The following is a 22,267-nucleotide window of genomic DNA, read 5'->3' as shown; positions in this document are numbered from 1 at the left end:
AGACGCTGTGTGCTTCTCCCAAGCAGGCGGGCGTTGTCAGTCGGAGCCAAGCCCACAGGACGTGCAGTCAGTCTGCTGCTAACAGCTACCAGCCGGGTCTCTGGAGTTAGCTAGAAAGCTAGCCATGAGCTAACAAGTAGCTAGCTGAGTCGTTTCGTTTCGCCACCTTAAATTCCGCTTCATCAGACCTTTTGCCAAGGTGAGTGCTGTTTATTTTTGGATTTGTGTTAATACAAGACCTGGTACTGGTGCAACGGACCCTGCTTGTCTTTCAGTTTTATTAGCGTCGCATCATTTAGTTATGATTAGCTGCTCGCTAGCCGTTTTTTCCCCTTTACCCCCCCCCTGTGTGTCCACACTCGCCCTCGCTAACGAGGAAGCTACTGAGTTTGGAAGCAACGAGCGAACATCTGTTGCAGAATATCCGCTTTTAGAGACGTGTCTTTCAGATGTTATCTTCATCCTGAAATGTTACTTTGATGTCAGGTGGCATTTACCTGCCCGGTAGCATAGTTAGCTTGTTAGCCACATTGCCCAGCAGTCAACCAGCTAAGTTGCTAATAAGTTAACGTTGTTGTTAGGGACGTGTACACTGACATTTGCTGTGCTAGTTTCTTTTATTGAAATAGTTGGTTAAATAGTTGATTTCTCAGTTCATGTTATGTATAGATTTTTGTGTATAGTATTTTGTTTTTTTTGTATTCTTGGTGTGCTTATGGTGTGGCGTCTTGTTTGTTTTTTATTTGCTAAATAATGACTCGCTGACTAATTTGTCTAACTGGTGTATTGACTTTCCACCCACATTTGTGCTGATGATTGTAAACTGAAGGCATAGTATTGTCTCTACAGTCTCCCTGTCTTTACATAAGGTGACTTGGGTTTGTTTAGAAATTGTTGTTAAACGTCTCTCCAAGCCCAGAACGACTGACTCGTTAATAGTTCCCTTTTCACTTCCACTCAAAACAACTTGTTAAGAGATGTTTGCAGCTTTAAAAGATGAAAGTAAAGCAACATTCCTTCAGTTCTTTATAGTACTATTGACTTGCAGTAAATATAAACCTTTTATGTTAATTTGTGTAGTGACGAATTGGCTGCAAGCCCATGCTTATCCCTGATCCCCCCCCCCCCCCCCCCCCCCCAAAAAAAGGGTTTGTGTTGGCCTTTAGGAAAGGGCTTGAACACACATTTCTGGACAGTATGCATTTTCTATAGTGTTCTTGGACAGTCCAGTATGGAAAAGAGGCCACTCAATGGCTTTATCATGTGTCACATTTTATCCACTGTTGTCAAAGACATATAAAGTACTGCCAACTTTTCAAAACTTGTCTTCCTTTTCTTAGGGCAGGTTCACTTAAAACTGTTCTATTAGTGGAATTTGTGCGCTTTATTTGTAGTTAACGTTACCTTTTCTGTGCTATTGACAAGCAGTATTTGGTCCTCAGGCTCCAATGTGTATTTGTAGTGACACTTGGCTGCCGAAAGTACTGCACCCACAAGGCGCCTTTCTGAATTGGTATTTGTGTTTCGGTATTTTAGCAACACGCAAAAGAGGTTTAAGATTATGTTAAATGTACCCTTTTGCTATGTTGTAGATTGGCCAGTGCATCTGTGATGTGAGGGTCATGTTTCGACCAGTTTGTTTGGTATAACCTTAACAACTGTTTTTACACAGGAATTAAAGAGTTAGTTTCTTGGGAGAAGTTAGGAATCCCTTTGCTGGACTAGGCCTAAAACTGATTCAAACAACATATTCATAAATCTTTCAAATCTTTGTGTACCTTCAGACATCTGAGAGGGAAAAATTAATAAATAAAATCGATTAGTAAATGTCTTTGCATGGACAAGAAAATTATTTCTTGTCTCTTGTATGAGGAAATTATGCCAGGGGTAATATTTCTACCAGTAGTAACTTGCACGTCTATTGCTTTCTCCAGCTTGTGTTTCACAACTAACCAAGATGTAAAAACAAAATGTACAGCTGGAAATTAGAGCCACGTTTACAATTTGTGTGATCTGATTTCTGTTACTTCTGAATACTTATGGCCTGAATTGTTAACAGGTCAAGTGGTATTGCGGTCGCGTTTGTAAAGAGGAAAGTAATACTGCTTAAGGCAGTAAGGGATAGGTGCTATTTGCACAGGCAAATGGCTTCAGAGCAGAATTTATAATGAAATAAATTTGCATTTCTAATGCGTCAGTCTTGTGTCATGACAATGTTTCCTGCATTCTTGTTAAGCTACCGAGAATCATTCTTTTGTGCGACGTCTCAAGTCTAATTGTAGTTTCTGCTTTTTAGCCTTTTATTGGTTTGGGATTTATTACCATGATGACTGTGCAATCAAAATGCAGAAATGGAACCTGGAGGCACTGGAAAATATGATGCAACATCTTTCTCTTTTTTTCTTTTCTTTTTTAAATTCTCCACAGGAACTATCATTCAGCCCTTTGTTGGACCTGCAGTCTTTGGATCTGATTTTTGCAGTCCTCACATTTCACAATCCCTTCCCGCCATCTTGCACTTTCTCCCTTTGATACTTGCATCTCTCGGTACACAGAGCCATGGCAGCTGCAAAGCCAAAAGGGCAGAACTCTCTAGCCCTTCACAAAGTGATAATGGTTGGCAGTGGAGGAGTGGGCAAATCAGCTCTTACACTCCAGTTCATGTATGATGAGGTGAGCTGCTCACATCACAGTACTCAACTGAAATTCCAGTTTTGAGGTTTTAATAAAAAAAACTCTGGCATAATGGATCTCTTTCTGTTTTCTAGTTTGTTGAAGACTACGAGCCCACTAAAGCAGACAGTTACAGGAAGAAAGTGGTGCTGGATGGAGAGGAGGTGCAAATTGACATCCTTGATACAGCCGGGCAAGAGGACTACGCAGCCATCCGGGATAACTACTTCCGAAGTGGCGAGGGTTTCCTCTGCGTATTTTCCATCACAGAGCTGGAGTCTTTTGCAGCAACAGTAGACTTCAGGTGCAGCCACTTAGATTCTTTTAATGAAGCACTTACCCATCCATTAGGATGTAATTAAGCTATTCTTCTTCCTTTGCTTTTTTGATACTTCATCACAACTCAAGGTTTTTCTTCCATCAGGTTGACTAGACTCATATGAGTAAGGATTTTGTGCATTTACCATGCAGCGCTCTGTTTATTTACATAATTCACGGCTGAATGAGATTTCCTGTTCATTTTGCAGAGAGCAAATTCTGCGAGTGAAGGAGGATGAGAATGTGCCCTTTCTCCTGGTTGGTAATAAGTCAGACTTGGACGACCGACGGCAGGTTAGCGCAGATGAGGCAAAGGCACGTGCAGAGCAGTGGGGCGTGTGCTACGTGGAGACTTCGGCCAAAACTCGTGCCAATGTTGACAAGGTTTGTTTAACTTGCTGAACATAATAATTCCTTCCTATGCTGACACCAAGCAAAACAGACACATAAACACAGAAATGTGAACACTTGTGTTTTTTATGTTCTCCTGTTAACAGGTTTTTTTCGACCTAATGAGAGAGATCCGGGCAAGAAAAATGGAGGACAGCAAAGAGAAAAACGGGAAGAAGAAAAGTAAAAGTTTGGCCAAGAGAATTAGAGAGAGATGCTGTATTTTATAGTCGTTAGAGGGAGCAGGCTCGCTGCTTATGTACATACGCATTTCTCAGACTTTTGCTTTTTTTTTTTAAATTTTAATTTAATTTAATTTTTTGTGCCCATACCTGACCATGACCTTCTGTTCCTGGTTAACAGGACATCTGACCATGTGTCAGGAAGTAGTAAGGTGGCGCTTCATACACCATTTATAGCTCTAACTTTTTATGTGCTGACACTCCAAATAATTTATGTACTCTCTCTCTTTCTCACTCTGCCCACATTACAGAGTGTAATAATTCAGTGGTGTTTTTAATTTAGACCTAAGCTTGAGAGGCTAAGTCCTGAAATGTTCCAAAACTTTTCATTGTAAAGTCTGACGTGTGTGTGTGTGTAACACACATATTAAGAGAGCTGTGCAGTGCAAGTTGAAAAAAAGATTTAAATGAAAGTCTAAGCGCCAAGGTTTAAACAGGGAAGATGTAACTGGAGCTCAGTACTGGAAAGCCCCAATCCCTTTTAATTAATCCACCATCTTTGGTAAGAAGGGTTAGTTAACAGACTCGGCAGTGTAGTGTCAACCCAGAGTTCATCAAGAGCCACAGAGGAGATGAACATTGCACTGAGCCTATGAAACCTTTCAATTAGAAAAAGTTTCATTATCAAAGCTCGAGACAAAATTTGATGCCATTCCTATTTGTCGTTTTACACCTCAGTTTTACTACGTTGTACAGTTAAGTATACTTCTTTTTAGTCGTGACGTCAAACATTTCCCTTCTTCTCCTCTATCATATCACCCAGTGTAAGATAAGCGCACTAATGTTTCCACTAATCTCTCCCCTTACCCCACAGACTTTTGAGTCTTCTCAAATGCACAATGGACATTAATTGTTACCCTTGAATCTGTGAGAGATTTTGCAACACTTGAACTCTTTTTCAATTCTAACATTTCAGAAGTTTTACCTCACTTGGCATTGTCTTTTTTGCGATAAAGGAATCCCTGGTGCTCAGATAAAAGGTGATTCCATAACACTACATCCTTTACATGCTGACACATCTTAATTTTAAAAACAAAGAAACACATTGTAACATGTAAAAAATGTCTTTTTTCATTTATAATTTTTCCTGACATTTAATCTGCAAACTTGTATCTCCTTTTTCCTTTTGTTAAATGGAAAAGTCCTTAATTGGAAAGCTGGGGTAAATTAATGAATAGATCATTTTTAAGGCATGAAATGAAAATGAGACTGCAGGCTGCATAGACGTGAGGTGATACTTGTCCAAAAAAAGTTTTAGTCGCCAAAGAAAAACGCTAGCTAGTACAAACAAGTGCCCACTTATTATTTGAAGTGAATGACAGCTTGCTGTAACGAGCATCAAAAGTAAGCACTACAGTCTTTGCAAAAGTCAAAAGGAGTGTCGGGAAGCGTCGAGATTTCAGTCTGATTCGCCTGGGGAAAGAAATGCAAGGTTATGAGGGCTTTAGTAATTCTTGTGCAGTGCGTCACTGTTGCCTCTCTGTCCATTGTGAATGTGAAACATCCCCTCATACTCATCCTGTTTGCCTGTAATCTTAGACTGCCAATGATTTGCAGAGTTTAGAGGTCACTGGCGTTCTACTTTGCTACTTTTTGTGCAAGGCTACCCTGTGTTACAGTGCTGTAGTAACATGCCGAATGTGTTCATTTTATCTTGTAGATGGCATTTTAGAGGCAAAGGTTGAAACAGTGTATAGAAATTGGCAAATTGAGAATGCATAGACCAAAATACACTGTGAAAACTGCCCCTTGTTTCTTAATTTATGACTGAGCCTTTTCTTTTCTTTTCTTGTGAACAATATAATTTATTTTTAGTAACTTATTATTTGTTTTTAATATTTCAGTAAAGTTAAACAGCCACATTGAGGTTGTTGCCATTTTTCTCTCTGATTCACTACCAATCGTTAACTTAATAAGCTGCTCACCATTTACACTAAAAGATTGCCACAACCAATAACGTGCCCAACACTGGAGTCTATGCAAAATGTTTGCTGTAATTGCAAAGAGGAAATGTGAAACTTGGAAACAGTTTAAAACACTGACTGGGTCTAGAAACTATTGAGAACTAGAAGCACTTGAGCTGGAGCGCCATTTAGAGATCTGACTGCAGTTTGGAAAAAAGTGTGTCATCCAACAGCTATGAAGCTTTCTTTTGTCTGTATGTTTGTCTTTTTAATGTGCGTTTATCATGCAACTCATGTCTACAGCAAAGCACATAGTAGGAGGAGTTGGACTTTAAAACAGTAACGTGAGGTGGCATCAAACTGATTGGTAAGCAGTTTATTCTAATATATGTCCTAAGGGCTAAACTCCCAGAGGTGTGGACTCGAGTCACATGACTTGGACTCGAGTCAGACTCGAGTCATTAATTTTATGACTTTAGACTTGACTTGAAAAAATGTTCTAAGACTTGTGACTTGACTTGGACTTTTACACCAATGACTTGGGACTTGAATTGGACTTGAACCGGTTTACTTGAAAAGACTTGATATTTTACCCCAAATATAAAATTTAGCATGCATATTATATAGAGATTGAAAATGTGACGTCATTCACGGGTAGAACCGCAAAGGATTCTGGGAACTCGTGGCAAGCGGTACTAGCGCACGCAGGCTTTCAATTGAAATCAGTCACACAGCGATAAAAAGAAACACAAAAATGTCAAGAAGCTGTTGTATTATTAACTGCAATAGCCGGTCGCATGACAGCCACGGGAAGCCGACGGGTAAAGAGATCGGTTGTTATCGGATTACGTCGTTGAAGAGAAATTGTTCGAGCCATGTTTCCGAAGTAACAAAGACGCGACTGGATTGCAGCCATTCAAAGATCAAATATAACGTCCTAGAACACTCCAGCTCACAGGTTAGTCTGCTCCAAGCATTTACACAAAGGTCAGTCTGCTGTTGTAGTTAATGCGTCATTTTCATAACATAATTGGTGATATAGGTTACAAGCAAGTCTGGCGCTGAACAGAAATGGTCGCGCTATGCTCCTTTATTTATTGTGCATAAATAGTGAATTGTCCTGACACAATATTGCGTTTCGCTTCTGTTATTATGGTACATTGACAAAAACATATACTTTTATTCACAGGATAAAACAGTTGTTTTGTATCACTAATTGTCCAGTGCGATTACAGCATACAATATTATTGTCACTGCTACATTTCTGTGATGGGTACCAGAAATTATTTCCACTACTAATTAATTACCGTTAAGCTCAAAGGTTATATTAATAAACGGTTAACGAATGTGTATTTATGAAGACTATTTGTGAGACTGGTAAACTTATGATACGTACGATGGTCTTTACTTTCTACACGGTGCATTTCAAGGTCCTGCACCCATCCGTCGGTAAACTGTACCTGGGCTTGTTGCAGTGACCGGAAGTTACTAAACTTCACGAGTGTATGCACTCACAAGAACCGTATAATTATAAATATGCATATAAATATGCTACGATGAGATAGCTGACTTCATCTAACTAGTTTTTTTAATGTATATGATATTTTTGTCATGCGATTTTAAAGCCGGTGTTGTGCCAAAAAGTGATTGTCTGCCAAAAACTGATTTCCAGTGTTTCTGTGTATTTTTTATGTGTAATATCTTTACGTATGTTCGTAAATAGACTTCGGTGAACAGGGGATACAAAGGGGTTACATAAAGAATTAAAAATTTATCTGTTTTTTAAGTATCTTTACAACTTGTACTTACATTATAACCAATCCGGTCCTTTATCCCCACTTAAAATATTTTTACAGAACTATTGTAATATTTGCTGCCATTTCTGCTGTCCTGTTGGGCAACTTACTCTTACAAAATACATTTTTAATGTTAATGAGATTTTTTTTTACTGCATAAATAAAGGTTATATAAAAGTCGCTGCCAAAAACTGATTGCGGCTTGTATCTTGCTACACGAATGTTGTTTGTGGCTCAAGATGACTTTATGTCATCCATAAGGGATGCATTTGACATATGTTTAACATATTATAGCCCAACAAGTTACTTATAGCACTTTAAATATGAGCAATCGCTTTTTGGCAAATACCGGAAATCACTTTTTGGCAGACAATCACTTTTTGGCACAACACCGGTCCTACAACCGCATCCAAGAATAACATGCAGCTTATCTCAGAACTGTCGGTGAAAATTATTCTTGGAGCTAGGTTTAATTGAGCTGCATTTTAAAGAGGTGCAATTTCACAATTTGTGTATATTTTCTAAGTTCACTATTTTGTCATGTGTTGAGAAAAACACAGATTTAAAAATTACATGGTCTAATATTTACATTTAGCATAACTGCAACATACTTTTTTCTTTTTGTTTTTTTTAAAGACTCGAAAGGACTTGAAATTCAAAATTTCAGACTTGTGACTTGACTCGGACTTTTACACCAGTGACTTGAGACTCGACTCTGACTTGCCTGACATTACTTGAGACTTGACTTGAGACTTACTTGAGACTTGCAAAACAATGACTTGGTCCCACCTCTGTAAACTCCAGTACACCACATAATGATTGAAACGCCCTGAAAGTTAAAGTGGCACGCACAGAAACTGGAATGAGCATAAAGATCCCAGTTTATTATTACTCTCCTTCTTTAGCTTGAGATTATTACATTAACCGCATTGTGTCTTCATTGTTGAGGATTACAGAAGCTGCCCTACATAAAGTGACTACCGTAATGCTTGCATACTATAACACTGGCTAAACAAAGTCTTTCTTGTTTCAGTTGTTTGTTGTGGGTTTTTGTTTATTCAAGGAGACATCATTCATAATCATTCTACTGCTGTTACTTTGTTTCCACATATTAATTTAATAGACTTGATAGCCCGAAAAATTTCAGTGAAATACTAAAACAGATGTTTGTGTGAACGCTATGAGCGAACTGTCCTACTGGGTATTCAGATAACTTGTTTTGCCTTTTCTATACCCTTGGAGTAAAAAAAGAAATCTATAGGTATCTATGTAATTGATTGGATGGTTGTATGTATGCCATCAGTTAAATGTTTCCTTCATGTTTACTTATTTTTAACATAACCACTAATGTAGCCTGTTTGTGAATACAAGAGGTGATGCTTACATTTCAATTCATTTTTTTTGTGAGTTTGGAAATGGCAAATAAAGTGGACATTACTAATAACACTTTGTATGTTCTGTGTGATACGTTTATTGTTTTTTGCACTGAACAGGTGAACTTTGAAGTGCTGTGTTATATGTATAAACATGGATAATATCTATCTCCTTACCCTGATCTTTCTTAGAGGAAAAGCACTATCTTAAGGTCATAAAACAAGCTCTTGAAGTGTCTAGGTTCTTTCTAAGCACCTTAGAAACTCATGAAGTCTTTCAGCAGGCCTGTATTGCCAGGAAAATAGCAAGACATGTCCATAAAAACACACCACAAAAACACTTGCCAGAAAATGGAAAAGTAACATTTATTCGTGTCTTTGTTGGATAAATAACAATAAAAACAGGTAAATAAATATATTTGTCACAATTTCAGCTTGTGCATTTGGTTTAGAGAAAAACGTAAAAAATTGCTTTAGCTTTTAGGTATCTTTCTCGTGTTACACCGTGTCTGCGATGAATGATGTTGTAATTTGTAAGGTATTTTAGTTTTATTGCATATAAATGTATCTATGCGCACACAGAATTTGAAATGTTATTGTACAATAGTGAGCAAACTAAGGTGTCGGTTGAGCTTGTGCATTGCCAGTCAGATCATCTTCTAATATTATTAAAAAATATCCTGAGTAAATGCAAAATGCAGTTGGTAAATGATTTAATGTATTCGGTAAAGGTTATCCAAACCTACCTGACCATATGTGAAAAGTTCTGCAAAGAAAAGTGGGCCGAAATTCCTTTGATGTGTGAGACTCAGTGCCAGTTATTGCAAATGCTTGACTGCAGTTCTTGCACCCAAAGGTGGCCCAATAGGTTACTAGGTTTAAGGGGTATTTACTTTTTCCTGAGGCCAGGTAGGTTTGGAAAGTTTTTTTTCTTTAATAAAAAGAAAATCTGTTTTGTTTTTAATACTTAAATTTAACTTCTTAATTTTCCAATCATTCCCTTGACAAATGACCATATTCTGTATAGTAATAATTAATCATTTAAACTGAGGAATGAGGAACAGATTAACTGTGATTAACGGCGCGTGACGGCAGCATCTGGTCTTATTGTAATCAATGGAAAGACGTAACCTGTAGTTCCATTTACTGGATACGTAGAAAATAACCATCTCCTGTACACTCTGGTTAATATCGCATTTTCATATCATATTATGTGGTGGTTTTTTGATGGTAGGGGTTTCCCTTTCGCTGTGACGTTACCAATGGATTACGAATACGAGTGCCATTGGTTGACAGCGACGCACAAGGCCTGTAGTTTGAAAGCAGCCTGGGCCCGGGTGAGCTGTACCGTTAGCTGTACTGGGAACAAAGTTAAATTAATATAAACACATTCAGAGATTTTTTTGAGCTATTTAACGCAGAGGTTTTGCTACTTTCGGGTAATGCTGCAATCAGCTGAGGTAGCAGTCCAGCAAGATACGTGGACGCAGGCGTGTTTTTGAATGGCATTGTTTTCTTGCATGTTGACTGAGTTGTCTTGAACTCCACACAAGGAGAAGCTAGCTGGCTAAGTTGCTAGCGGCTAGCTGGTTAGCCGCGGACTATCCGGCCAACTCGCGTGCTGTTCACTTCCTTGTTGCACACCGGAGCGTGATGGAGGGCAAGAAGTTTGTGAGAAGGAGACGGAGTTGACTACTTACATTTTAACACTATTCGGTAAATGGATTTACATGCTCGCACAGACGATAACGTTTTAGAAAAAGTGGATCTTAAATTTAGAGAGGCTTTAGGCCTGTGCTTTTACCATGAAACGGAATGCGACTGTGTAGCCGAGTACAGTTAGCCAGTTAATACTAGCTGGCTAAACCGACTAGCATTAGCTGATAAATCTGGGAGATGTCCGTCCTGGAACACAATGGTTGAGTATCGTATGGCTCTGTAACCAAGAATCATTTTGTGAATTTGATATGAGCCGGAGTGTGCTGGCACTAAGTGTCATTAATTTCGCTCTGAACCAACTCACTTTATCTTCAATCTGAACTGTACTAGCTTTGTAATGCTAACGTTAAGCTAGCTAGCTGGCTGGCTGTCTACCTGTGATTTTGCTGTTACGTTAGCTGACTAGCCTGTCACCATAGCTAGCCCAATGTTTTGTTCCACGACACACCAAGGGACATAGCTTTGGTAAATTAGAGAATATATTATTCTTAGCGTGGTGGTAGCATTTATTTGGGAGATAAATGCCTAATTCGGAGGTGCTTCGCGAGGGTCGGGGACGGAGCCCCTCTGCACAGAGAAATGCTAGCAGGCAGGACAGGCGTAGCAAACCGGGGAGCGGTGCCGCTCAGCGAGACAGGCACCGTGAGAAGAGGCGCTCATCGGCTTCTAGAAGAAAGAAACGCAGGCAACCCAAGGAAAGAGGCTTATGGCATACCGGTACAATAGAGGACCCTGACAATGATCGAAGAAGTGCTTTTGAGAAAGATGTTGAACTTCGGACACTGGTGGAGTACGATGACGTGAGCTCCCAGTCAGAGCGTTTTTCTGGGAGCCCGTCTCCTAAACTTGACCCCCATGCTGAGAGTCTCACAGCGGACCGACTTAGCGATGTTGACTATAATGGACCAGCATCCCCAGACAGAAGTCACCCCAGAGAGCGGGAGGCAGTAAGCCTCAGCAAGGACGAGAAAACAAGAGGACCACCTGAGAGAAGCAGGCAAGAGAAGGAGCTAAGTAAGAAAAAAGACCGTCACAGTCGGGAGAGGGACTCCTCAAAAGCCAGGAGTGGAGGAAGCCTGAGTGGCTCTAAAAATCACAGAGACACTACAAGGAGCAGTGACAGGAATGGCAAAAGGACATCTACATCCCAGTCCTCACAATCTGCTGATAAAAGGGATTCAAAAAGGCACAGAAGTAAAACAAGATCTGATAAAGAGCCCCCATCTGCATACAGAGATGCTCCACAGTCTTACAGAGATGATCGTGAGGACCTCAGGGCATACAGGAGAAGTCCTGGTTTTAAATCAGAAAGTCCCTATGGGACATCATATTCATATAACTACCAGTCTCCTGGCGGTTATAACCAGCTGATATCTAGAAGAAGTCCAACTTATGCGAGCAAAAGACTTTCTCCCAGTTCCACATATTACAGCCGAGATGCAGACACGTATGGGTCGTACGGTGCCCCCAAGTCACCCAGTTCATACTCGAGCAACAAAAGGAAGAGATCACCTGTGAGCCCAGTGAACTGGCGCAGGTCTCCGAGTTACGGTCGGCACAGTCCTTATGAACAAGGAGAGTTTGGCTCAAGTCCTTATGGTAACCGGAGGCGATCACGGAGTCCATATAGGAAGTCCTTGAGCCCAAGTCCTGATGTCAGGTGAGTTGTTATTACGCAGCTAATTGAACATGTTTAATTTGTTGCACATGCTCTGTTGGTGTGGTGACTTTATTAGATTTGTTATAATAAGGCTGCACTGTTTCATTTTTCATTAAAAAAAAAAACAACCCAAAAAACAACTTGCATGTGTCACTGCAGTTGCTAATCTGACTGAAATACCTTGAATTATAAGTGCTTTTGATGTACCAACTGAACATGCTGTTCTCATCATTTCCTTTCCAGGCGATCTGCTAGGTCACGCAGTAGAAGTCCATATTCAACTTCAAGGCATTCACGTTCTCGCAGCCGACACCGCCACTCTCGTTCCCGTAGTCGGCCATCTAGTCTTTCACCAAGCACGCTCACCTTCAAAACTAGCCTTGCTGCTGAACTCAGTAAGCAGAAAAAGGCTAAAGCTGCAGAAGCAGCTGCTAAGGCCAAGAATTCGAGCAATACATCGACTCCCACCAAGGGTTCCTCGTCCGCTCATCAGCCCAGCCCTAAATCGAATCACAACTCCAGAAAGGGTCGCCCTCCTTCTCCACCTCAACCGGAGAAGGGACCCCGAACTCCCACATCAACCCAGCCTCAGTCACCCTCAGAGAGGTCATCCAAGAAGACAACAGAGCACCAGATCAGCAGGGACAGGGATGTAAAGGGCAAGGATGACTCTATACATCGGGACAAGAGGAAAGCACCAGCCTCTGGACAAGGCAAAGAAAAGGAACGTACCACAGGTCAAGCCATGTCTACCCTCCCATTGCTGCCATTGCCCCAAACAGTTATTGAGCACATGGACAAAGGAGAAAGGTATGGATGTGCTGACCAGGAAATGTTTGTACTCTGTAGATATGATCAGACTGTTTCAGTATGCTAATGCTCTTTCAACATTTTTGCAGCTTGAAAGACAGCTCACTCTCAGGGAAGAAAAAGTCAGAGAAAAAGGCTCGTCAGCTTTTAACAGACTTGCCTCTGCCCCCTGAACTTCCTGGAAGCACAGATTCTACCCAGAGCCCATCTGATGACAAGAAGTCCCAAACAATTCGCCGAAGACCTAAGTATGTTCTTGATGTATATAGTGCTAAATCACTTTTTTTGTGCTGTTGCTGCTGTTTTCTGTGTTACTATTATTTCAATGTAAAATTAAATTTGTAATTGCCAGAATCTGTGGTCCGAGATATGGTGAAATTAAGGAAATTGCCATAGACTGGGGAAAACGTTGTGTTGACAAGTTCGAGATCATTGGAATCACAGGGGAAGGAACCTACGGTCAAGTGTACAAAGCTAAAGATAAAGACACCGGTGAGTTTTACTGAAGATTAATATTCTCCTAATTCCTCTACACCAACTTTGGCACTGATTCATAGTGTATTCTTCAGAAAGTGCAGTTTTTCTTTGACATACAAGTCAATATTGTCATAAAGATCTGTTTTATGTATTTCTTTCTGTTGTCTGTTAGCTGAAATGGTGGCATTGAAGAAGGTTCGACTTGACAATGAAAAGGAAGGCTTCCCAATTACAGCCATCAGAGAGATTAAAATTTTACGTCAACTGAACCATAAAAGTATTATCAACATGAAGGAGATTGTCACAGACAAAGAGGATGCTCTAGACTTCAAGAATGATAAAGGTAATTTATATTTTTGTGAATATTTATGATACTTAGTGGAATTTTAAAAATAGTTTAAAAGATATTTATTTATTCTTTAAAATTCTTTCTTTCCCTTTTGTCTTAGGTGCTTTTTATCTTGTATTTGAGTACATGGATCACGACCTGATGGGTTTGCTTGAGTCTGGTCTCGTTCATTTTAATGAGAGCCACATAAAGTCTTTCATGCGACAGTTGCTGGAGGGACTCGATTACTGCCACAAGAAGAACTTTCTTCATAGAGACATTAAGTGCTCCAATATTCTGCTCAATAACAAGTAAGATTGCCTTTTTTTACCCATTTACAAGAACTTAGTGCTTCATGTTTTAAAACCTTGCTAAGGATGCTTTCAAGTACGCTTTAAGCAGTGTTTTTCTTTTCTTTTTTTCCCTTCTACTCAGAGGTCAAATAAAGCTTGCAGACTTTGGTCTTGCTCGGCTGTATAACTCTGAAGAGAGGTGAGCCCTCATACATTCTATTTCTGAATCTTACCTTATGTAAGATACTTATTTATCATTACCGGTATCTTTTGGGTGTGATTTTGATACTAATAAACAGATGTTGTCTTTGTTTTTGTATTTTCAGTCGACCATATACCAATAAAGTGATCACACTATGGTACCGTCCCCCAGAGTTACTTCTGGGAGAAGAGAGGTACACACCTGCTATTGATGTATGGAGCTGTGGGTAAGTGCTGATACTTTTATTGTTAATCATAAACATTTAATAATAAGAATATCTGAAAGGTGGCATATGTGTGTCATGAATTGTGTTATTTTGTCTATTAAAGATGCATTCTTGGTGAGCTGTTCACAAAGAAGCCAATCTTTCAAGCTAACCAGGAGCTTGCCCAGTTAGAGCTTATTAGGTAAGCATAGCCTAAATTCCTAAACCATGACTGGCTCTCACACAGGGCCACAGATACAGTTTCCCTCCTGTGAGCTTTGAAATTAAAGAAATACATTTATTTCTCCTCACATTTTATTTTCCTCATATTTCCATCACACATTGGTGGTTGAAAGAGGAAAGAAGTGAGCTCTGCTGTACACAAATGTAATGCTTTACCTCTGTTACCTCTGCTCTTTACTGTACTTTTTAGAAAAAATGCCTTTCTGGTTTTTTTTTTTAGCCGCATATGTGGCAGCCCCTGTCCTGCAGTCTGGCCAGATGTCATAAAGCTTCCCTTCTTCAACACCATGAAACCAAAGAAGCAGTACCGGCGACGACTACGAGAGGAGTTTGCTTTGTAAGTTGATGTTTACTTTTTCTTATTGTAAGTCGTATCTGTGGAATTTGGCCTTCCAGCATTTATTTTAAACATGTTCCTGTGCTTTTGCTGCTGTTCAGCATCCCTCCAGCTGCCCTCGATCTTTTTGACCACATGCTCAATCTGGACCCCAGCAAACGCTGCACAGCTGAACAGGCGTTGGGCAGCGAGTTTCTCAAGGATGTAGATCCAGACAAGATGCCTCCACCAGAGTACGTTTGGGTTCATGTTCCATCATCATGTTCATCCTGTAGTGTTGCTGTGCTCATCAGATCTTTTACTTTCTCCACTTCTTTAGTCTCCCACTTTGGCAGGACTGTCATGAGCTGTGGAGTAAGAAACGCAGGCGACAGAAGCAGATGCCGGAAGAACTGGCAGCTCCAAAGGCACCCCGCAAAGAGCTGGGCCTTGATGACAGTCGCAGTAACACGCCGCAGGGTTTGTCTGCCCCCGGAGCCATCAAAGCCCAGAATGCAGCTGCTTCTGCTCTGCTAGGTGAGTTTGACGACTGCTTTTATTTATTTAAGGTGTTGTCGTCTTACACTTGGTTTCATTTCATACCTTAGTTTCATGAGCTAAAAGTAAACTCGGATAGTCTGATGTATTTAAAAATCAACTTGTTACCTCTGAGCTGTGAGGTAATGTATGGAAATGAGCTTTTTAAAACATTACAGCTTTCACCAGACTAACATGCTTTAAACTAGAGGTTAAACTGGAGGTCACTGTTCGGTTAAATAGCCATTACATCCGGAATGTAGCTCAGTCATTCATTTATTCACTAATCTGCCTTTGCCTTCTTCTCTGAAATATTTAAAAGATCCGTGTTGCTAGACAACACACTGAACCAAACTCACTTATGCTCATATTGTAATTTCCTTCCACAGAAATATATATATATGTGACTCTTGGTTCTTGCTCTAGTAATGAATCTTGCAGACTGATATTTCCATTCTCTTCACTTGGGAAAAGTAAATATGTCATCGATTAGATTTATGTATTTAAAAAAGGATAGAACTTGTCATGCAAGGTTATAATATATACGGCTGTTTCCCGAAATGAAGTTATTTTAAACAAAAGCCTTTTTTATAAATATGATATGGCCAGAAGTTGTTAAAGGAACTTTTGCTTTCATATATTGCATTCAGGATATTATCAGTGTTATGACTTCTGCTCAATCTTGTCATTTGTCTTCCTACAGACCCAAAGGGAGCAAACTCACAGTTAACCCAGGAACAGCTGGCAGTTCTCCTGAACTTCTTAGGGCAGCCAAAGAGTGCAGTCAGCACAGCCCAGTTTGTCCAGTCCATGAGCTCAAAGGTCAACCAAGAGACATTACAGCAGCTCTCTAAAGCCTTAGCTCCCACTGACCCAGCTGAGCCTCCTCTTCAGCCTGCAACTGCCAAGCCTCCCCCACCCACAGCCCCAGCAGGAGTACCCCGTACTCCTCCAATGCCCAAACCTCCTTCGCCCCCGATGTCTGCTCCGTCAAATATTCCAGAAGGCGAGGCTGCAGCTGCCACACAGACAGCCATGACTATGCTGCTAGCTCAGCTCCTCCAGGCTCAGCATACACAAAGGCAGGAACCAGTCGATGGTGGAGAAGGAGTAGAGAGCACCAACTCTGCTGGAGCTGCAGCACCGCTTCTACCTCCAGAGGTTAAACAGCCTCCTGAGCCCAGTCCTGTCTCACCAGGTGAGCTGCCTTCTGAACACACTGTGTCTGTGTACCTCAGTAGATTGACAAATACTTTTTCTTTAACTTTTATACCACTGAAGGTCAAATATCTTGTCAGACCAGCAGAAATATTTTTTCTGATTTTGCTTTAAAAATGAAAATAATCGGAGTTTTTTTATTAGCTGATCATCAAAAAGTGAACTAATATTATACATGTGCAATATAATACATTGTGCAACTGTGTTTTCAGTGTCTGATGTAAGTGGGGTGTCCATCCTGCCCCCAGACCAGAGACCACCAGAGCCTCCGGAGCCACCTCCACATGCTGACCTTGACTACCGGCAGCCACCACCTGAGCCCAAGACAGGCCATGCCCCCCCTATTGCATCTGCAGGTGCAGGTGACGGAGGGAGACCCCCAGAGCCAGACTATCCACCTCTGCCCACTGCAGAAGGTTCTGGATACGGTGGCGAATACAGCCATCCACCTCCTCCACCTTTTACACCTGCAGGGTTTGGGGAAAGCTACATGGGTCATATGTTGGGTGGGGGCTTGCCACCTCACACTCTGAGAGAAGTGTTTAGTGGGCCTGGACAGGCTGCCAGCTCCTCTACTGCTCCTGGGGCTCTTGCTCCAGCCCACCCCGACCCATTCCCTCCAAGTGCCGGAGCTTCTGGACCCAGCAGTATGGTTTTCACTGGGGACAAGGACCACCGTTTTGAGTACAATCACAGCCCTTTACCTGTGGAGGGACAGTCTAACCCCAGTGCTATCCACCTTTACAACCATGCCATGGCAAGAAAGGATGGTGTACCTCCTCCACCACCCATCCCAGCACCAGGACAACCCTGGGGCTCCCCCTCTCAAGTCGGGGCTCCACCACTACCCCTTGGCTTTGTCCCACATGTGAACTCGACGGCAACAATCAGAGGCCGAGGGCTGCCTTTCTGAAAGACTGGAAATATGTAAAGTGACTATGGGTGAAAGGGTTGACCCTGAAGCCTCTTAGACCAGATTAGATGGATCTGGAGATGCACATTAAGTTTTTAATAACTTAAATCTGTATAAGGCGTTGTATTCCTCCTCAGTCTGGAATGTGGAATACGCTGCAGAAGGACAGTTAACATCGGAGGAGCTTTTATTGCTCATACCATTTTCATATTTTTTTTGTAATCTATTCTGCTGTCTTTTAAATTAAACTCTGATCTTTTTGAGTGTACATTTATCAGGCTGGGTAAATTTTAAAACTCTACCTTAGCCTTTCTGTAATTGCTTCAGAGCAGACTAGTATTAATGTTTTGCACTACTGAGTGAAGTAGGCGGAAACTATTTTTGGTTATGAAAGGAAATGGATGATGTGCTCCATCTGCACAATTAGGAATATAACCCATAAGTAATGTTGTCCTCCTTTTTCTATTGTCAAGATTATCTTCAAACAGTGGTGGCCCATTTGGGTCAGATTAGTCATGAGCACAACAAGCTAATTGAGAGAATAAGGAGTAGTAACCTCTCAGACGAATGCACCAAATCTGATCCAGCTTCATGGAGAAAGGCTGTTTGAATTCCACATGCCTTTTTTTGCCAGTAGGTGTTGTAAAATCACAAGCAAAACAAAGAAGCATAATCGGAGTTTGAAAAGAAAACAATGTCTTCTTTTTTTTCCTGTTTTTTTTCTTTCTTTTCTTTTGTACTAAAATGATTTGTCAACCACCCTCCTCCTCCACCTTTGGCAAATGTTTATTAAAGAAATGCCGACGGTATTGTCGTCTGTTACATTACTGAAAACACTAGTTCTCACAGTGGTGTGGTGACTTCACAGAGCACACCACTGGATGGCAGTGTCATGCCAGAAACACTCACTTACCTAGAGTGTGTTCATTGCACTACAACCATTGACATGTAAACTCACCCTTACTAAACTGTTGGACCTTTAGCTTAACACCAAATTTTGACACTTTGAACATTTGGTATTTTTTGCCTCAGCAAGCACCCTGTGCAATTCAGTATAATGGAAGCTCCTGTATTTTGAATTTTTATCATTTAAACCGTGAGAGACTTTATCAAGAGCGACGTGGCTAAGAAGGTGCAGCACTCACTTGTGCTGCTGGCGGCACAATGTTGGAGCACAGATACAGAGCAGCACGACTGTCAGGAAGAAAGAAAATGTTCTCCAAGATGATGGCTCCCAGCAGATTTAATCTTCAAGCGCTAAGAAAACTGTTTCTTAAAGAAACTAACCTGTCCTGCTGAATGCTCCCTACTAATATCAGCTTTGATAAAACTTTTTGCTGCTGTCAGTTAACTCTTGTTGCACTCGGATAAAAGCAACAACAGAATTCTAATAGATTTTGGTGAGGGGGAGGGGACTGCGCTTGCACATCTGGCTTGTTTTACCCATCATATCCACATCTGAATTTGCCACACGTTCATTGCTGGTGATGAGAAAGTGATTATCTCCAAGGAGTTCTCTTCTGCAAATCTAATTCGCAACGTGGATGGCGTCTGATCTGTGCTTAATATGGCGTGGATGATGGATTGCTGAAAGTTTATGGTAGCTTCAGTCAGAGTGGCAGCATTTTTTTGTTTTCAGGAACATGATTGAAACAGTGAGTACAGTTTTAAAAGATGGAGACGGGAAAGCTACAGAAACAAATCACTTAGTCAGTTTTAGTGAATTATGCTGATGTCCAGCTTGAAAAATGACTTTTCAGTCAGGGCCGTGCTATATTTTTTAAAAACTGATGTAGTAATTCTTTCCTTTTTCCCTCAGTGTAAGTTGCTTACCAAATGTTCAGCATCATGTACAGTCAACTCCACTGAAAACAGGATCCAAACATTCAGCAGCAATACACAAAGGAACTATATGCACAGGTGAGCCAATCACATGACTTCCCATCAAAAAGAGACTATATACCGTATATCATCATCTATGGCAGTAAGCAGATCTTAAAGATCTAACACAGAAAAACAGCTAAAGAGTAATACAAACAACCTCAACATCTGTAAAGCTCGCAGGTGCTACCCCCTTTGTTCAATCCAAAGAAAACCTGAAAAATAACATTTAACTTTTCATGCTAAGCTAACTTTAGCACTAAAGCTGGCTTTGTGTTCAACCTACAAGCAAGGGTGGTATAATCTTCTCATCTGACACAAAAGCAAATAAATGAAGCAAATAAACATTTCAAACAACTCCTTTTATCGAGGCCCTCCAGTGAAAAAACTGCAATGTTTGACATGTAAACACATTTACTCAAAGTTCAGCCTGACAGAAGCTCCACTAGTAGCCAAAATAAATTTTTGTACCTAGCTGTACATATTGAGTGCGAAGGTGGTGGTGTGGCAGTTTTACTTATAACAACATAGAATCAGACACCGGTAAAGTTATAAGCAGTATGCCAAGATCATAGTGTCTTTGACAACCATGCATTGTTATTGCAACCATCACAGTAAAACACAAAATCACTTTAACTTCAGGGATATCAGTCTGTCCAGTTGGGAAACAAACTGTTGTGAATCCATTTCATCTGCTTTGGTACACTTTATCAAAGAGGGGGAGATCCCCAAGGCCTGATCCACCTGGGATTAAATAAGGGATTAGACCCAGGATAGTTCATGAAGTTCAGAAATATATATACACGCTATTGCACTAATGGTTATTTGAAATGCAGTGAAAGTAATGAAAAAGTGTGATATTATAAATCAGAAATCAGCGGGGCCACCATGTAAAGATAAATGGATGTAGGTGGAGTAGTGCATCAAGAGTGTTCTCAGCAGGCACTGAGGGGGGTATAGTTTGTAAAATGGTATAAACGTGATGTTTTGGCAATGCTATTACTCTGGTTCTTGCTGTGAGCAAACGGATCATCTGAAAGAAATGATTATACCAAAGGTGAGAAGTGCATTTATAAAACGAGGCAACAAGAAGACAACCCTCAAAAAGGAATGGTATTGCAAGTGGAGGCCACAAACTACTGCTATCTTTTTCTCCCTCCAGGCTGATTTTTCTCTAGTTTTGCTGGCAGGAACCAGGTCGTCCTCCAGGACCACATCTATACGTGCCATTTCAAGGAGGTTTGCTGTGTCTCCCAGCACAGTCTCAAGAGTGTGGACAAGATCCCAGGAGATGGGCTTTTACACAGGCCTGTTGAAAGGCACCAACCCAGAAACAGGACCCCATCTGCTCCTTTGTGCATGTTTCTAACCAAACTGTTAGAATCAGACACCATGAAGGTGGCATGAGGGTGTGATATCTTTCAGTGGGACCTGTGCTTACAGCCAGCACCATGTAGCTCAATTGGCATTCACCAAGGATATGCCTCCCCAGACCATCGCTGAGCCACTGCCAAACTAGTCATGCTGGGTGATGTTGCAGGCAGCATAATGTCTTGCCACGGTGTCTCCAGACTCTGTCGTGTATGTCACACATGCTAATTGTGAAGCTGCTGTCATGCCAGTGGTGGATCTGCCAGTACTGGTGTTCTCTGGTGAATCTGAAAAAAGGATGCCACACTCAAGGAGTGTGATTCTAAAGGTTTGGTTGGAAACATGCACGAGTAGCCTGTTGGAGGTCATTTTACAGCACTGTAGCAGGACTCCTCCTGCTCCCCTCATGCAAAGGAGCAGATAATGGTCCTGCTGGTCCCTGTTTGACTCTCCTCGTCTCACAGTAATGAACTGACTTTCTGTTACACTGCGATGATCAAGTGAGCTAAAATCTTCCCTTATTTAATTTCATTAATTTTGTGGTAAGTGTAAGTTGCTTTATTATAACAATACTTTGAACACACTGAATTGATTCTATTTAGTCCTTTAAATAAACGTCAGTTTGTGCTATTAAGACAATATGACACACATTAAAGACACCAATCAGAATCAGAATCGCATTTATTGGCCATATGCACAGACGCATACAAGGAATTTGGTTCTGGTAGATGGTGACTCTCAAGCACAGCAATGTATATCTCAACAATGTAAGCAACACAATTCACCCACACACACACACATGCGCGTGTGGATATATACAGCTACACATGCATACACATACATACACATACATATACAAGCTGTGTAAACCAACCATAAACCATTCACTTTATTATTGTGCAGAACAACCTACAGTCAGTGCATATGAACCACTACTTATAGAAGAAAAACAGGCTGAATTTATTACAAAAACCTTCCTGTTTTGTGATTAGCTATCAGGAATACTAAATCTGAACGAGAGGAGGTAAGGCTGTTTGCTGGGTAGCGTGAGAAGCGTCTGATAGGATGAAAGGTATTTGCATAAAATATGTCTAGGGGTCATGCTAATCCAGGTGCAAGAAATGGGCTTTGAAAAGTGCTTCATCTGATAATTACATCAAAAGAAGTGACAACACGTAAATACCATAGACAGATATATGGATGATAAGCCTGGCTCGAAATTTTGCCAGGCACTTTTGTGTACCTTATAAAAAAATGTTTATTTCTACACCTTTCAAACAGGAAATGTAATTTAGAAATGTGAAATGTCAATAAATTTGTTGATTAATTTATATATTAAGTTGATTTCAAACTGCTGATGCAAAGCAGGAAACACAACAAAGAGCAACTTTGAAAGAC

The 22,267-nt window shown here is 40.8% G+C and overlaps 2 protein-coding genes across 2 annotated transcripts; both read left to right on the top strand.

Annotated features, from left to right (window-relative positions):
* The first annotated feature begins 133 nt into the window (after positions 1-133).
* On the top strand, positions 134-8,769 carry ralaa (RAS like proto-oncogene Aa). Its single transcript, XM_085468075.1, has 5 exons — positions 134-199; positions 2,428-2,673; positions 2,769-2,977; positions 3,201-3,375; positions 3,489-8,769. Exons 2-5 carry the CDS (start codon positions 2,560-2,562, stop codon positions 3,609-3,611), a joined length of 621 nt encoding a protein of 206 aa, XP_085324201.1. The 5' UTR covers positions 134-199; positions 2,428-2,559; the 3' UTR covers positions 3,612-8,769.
* A 1,189-nt stretch (positions 8,770-9,958) lies between these two features.
* On the top strand, positions 9,959-18,426 carry cdk13 (cyclin dependent kinase 13). Its single transcript, XM_085468073.1, has 14 exons — positions 9,959-12,075; positions 12,319-12,885; positions 12,975-13,133; positions 13,238-13,377; positions 13,535-13,705; positions 13,812-14,001; positions 14,126-14,182; positions 14,310-14,411; positions 14,515-14,592; positions 14,854-14,970; positions 15,072-15,203; positions 15,290-15,486; positions 16,190-16,684; positions 16,917-18,426. Exons 1-14 carry the CDS (start codon positions 10,937-10,939, stop codon positions 17,615-17,617), a joined length of 4,245 nt encoding a protein of 1,414 aa, XP_085324199.1. The 5' UTR covers positions 9,959-10,936; the 3' UTR covers positions 17,618-18,426.
* The last annotated feature ends 3,841 nt before the right edge of the window (positions 18,427-22,267 follow it).

Source organism: Copadichromis virginalis, linkage group LG9, assembly GCF_057382275.1.
Source record: "Copadichromis virginalis isolate Kocher_CV1m ecotype Utaka linkage group LG9, C_Virginalis_male_GT1.1, whole genome shotgun sequence".
Lineage (NCBI taxonomy): Eukaryota > Metazoa > Chordata > Actinopteri > Cichliformes > Cichlidae > Copadichromis > Copadichromis virginalis.
The sequence above is the reverse complement of the archived record's forward strand: the minus strand, read 5'-3'. Positions and strand labels throughout refer to the sequence as shown.

What these genes read in the sequence shown, in the direction of transcription:
- ralaa (XM_085468075.1), top strand. Translation starts at nt 2,560, where the DNA reads ATGGCAGCTGCAAAGCCAAAAGGGCAGAACTCTCTAGCCCTTCACAAA. An exon ending in TCCAGTTCATGTATGATGAG is followed by an intron (nt 2,674 to 2,768) that starts GTGAGCTGCTCA and finishes TCTGTTTTCTAG; the next exon opens with TTTGTTGAAGACTACGAGCC. An exon ending in GCAGCAACAGTAGACTTCAG is followed by an intron (nt 2,978 to 3,200) that starts GTGCAGCCACTT and finishes TTCATTTTGCAG; the next exon opens with AGAGCAAATTCTGCGAGTGA.
- cdk13 (XM_085468073.1), top strand. Translation starts at nt 10,937, where the DNA reads ATGCCTAATTCGGAGGTGCTTCGCGAGGGTCGGGGACGGAGCCCCTCT. An exon ending in CACATGGACAAAGGAGAAAG is followed by an intron (nt 12,886 to 12,974) that starts GTATGGATGTGC and finishes ACATTTTTGCAG; the next exon opens with CTTGAAAGACAGCTCACTCT. An exon ending in ATTGATGTATGGAGCTGTGG is followed by an intron (nt 14,412 to 14,514) that starts GTAAGTGCTGAT and finishes TGTCTATTAAAG; the next exon opens with ATGCATTCTTGGTGAGCTGT.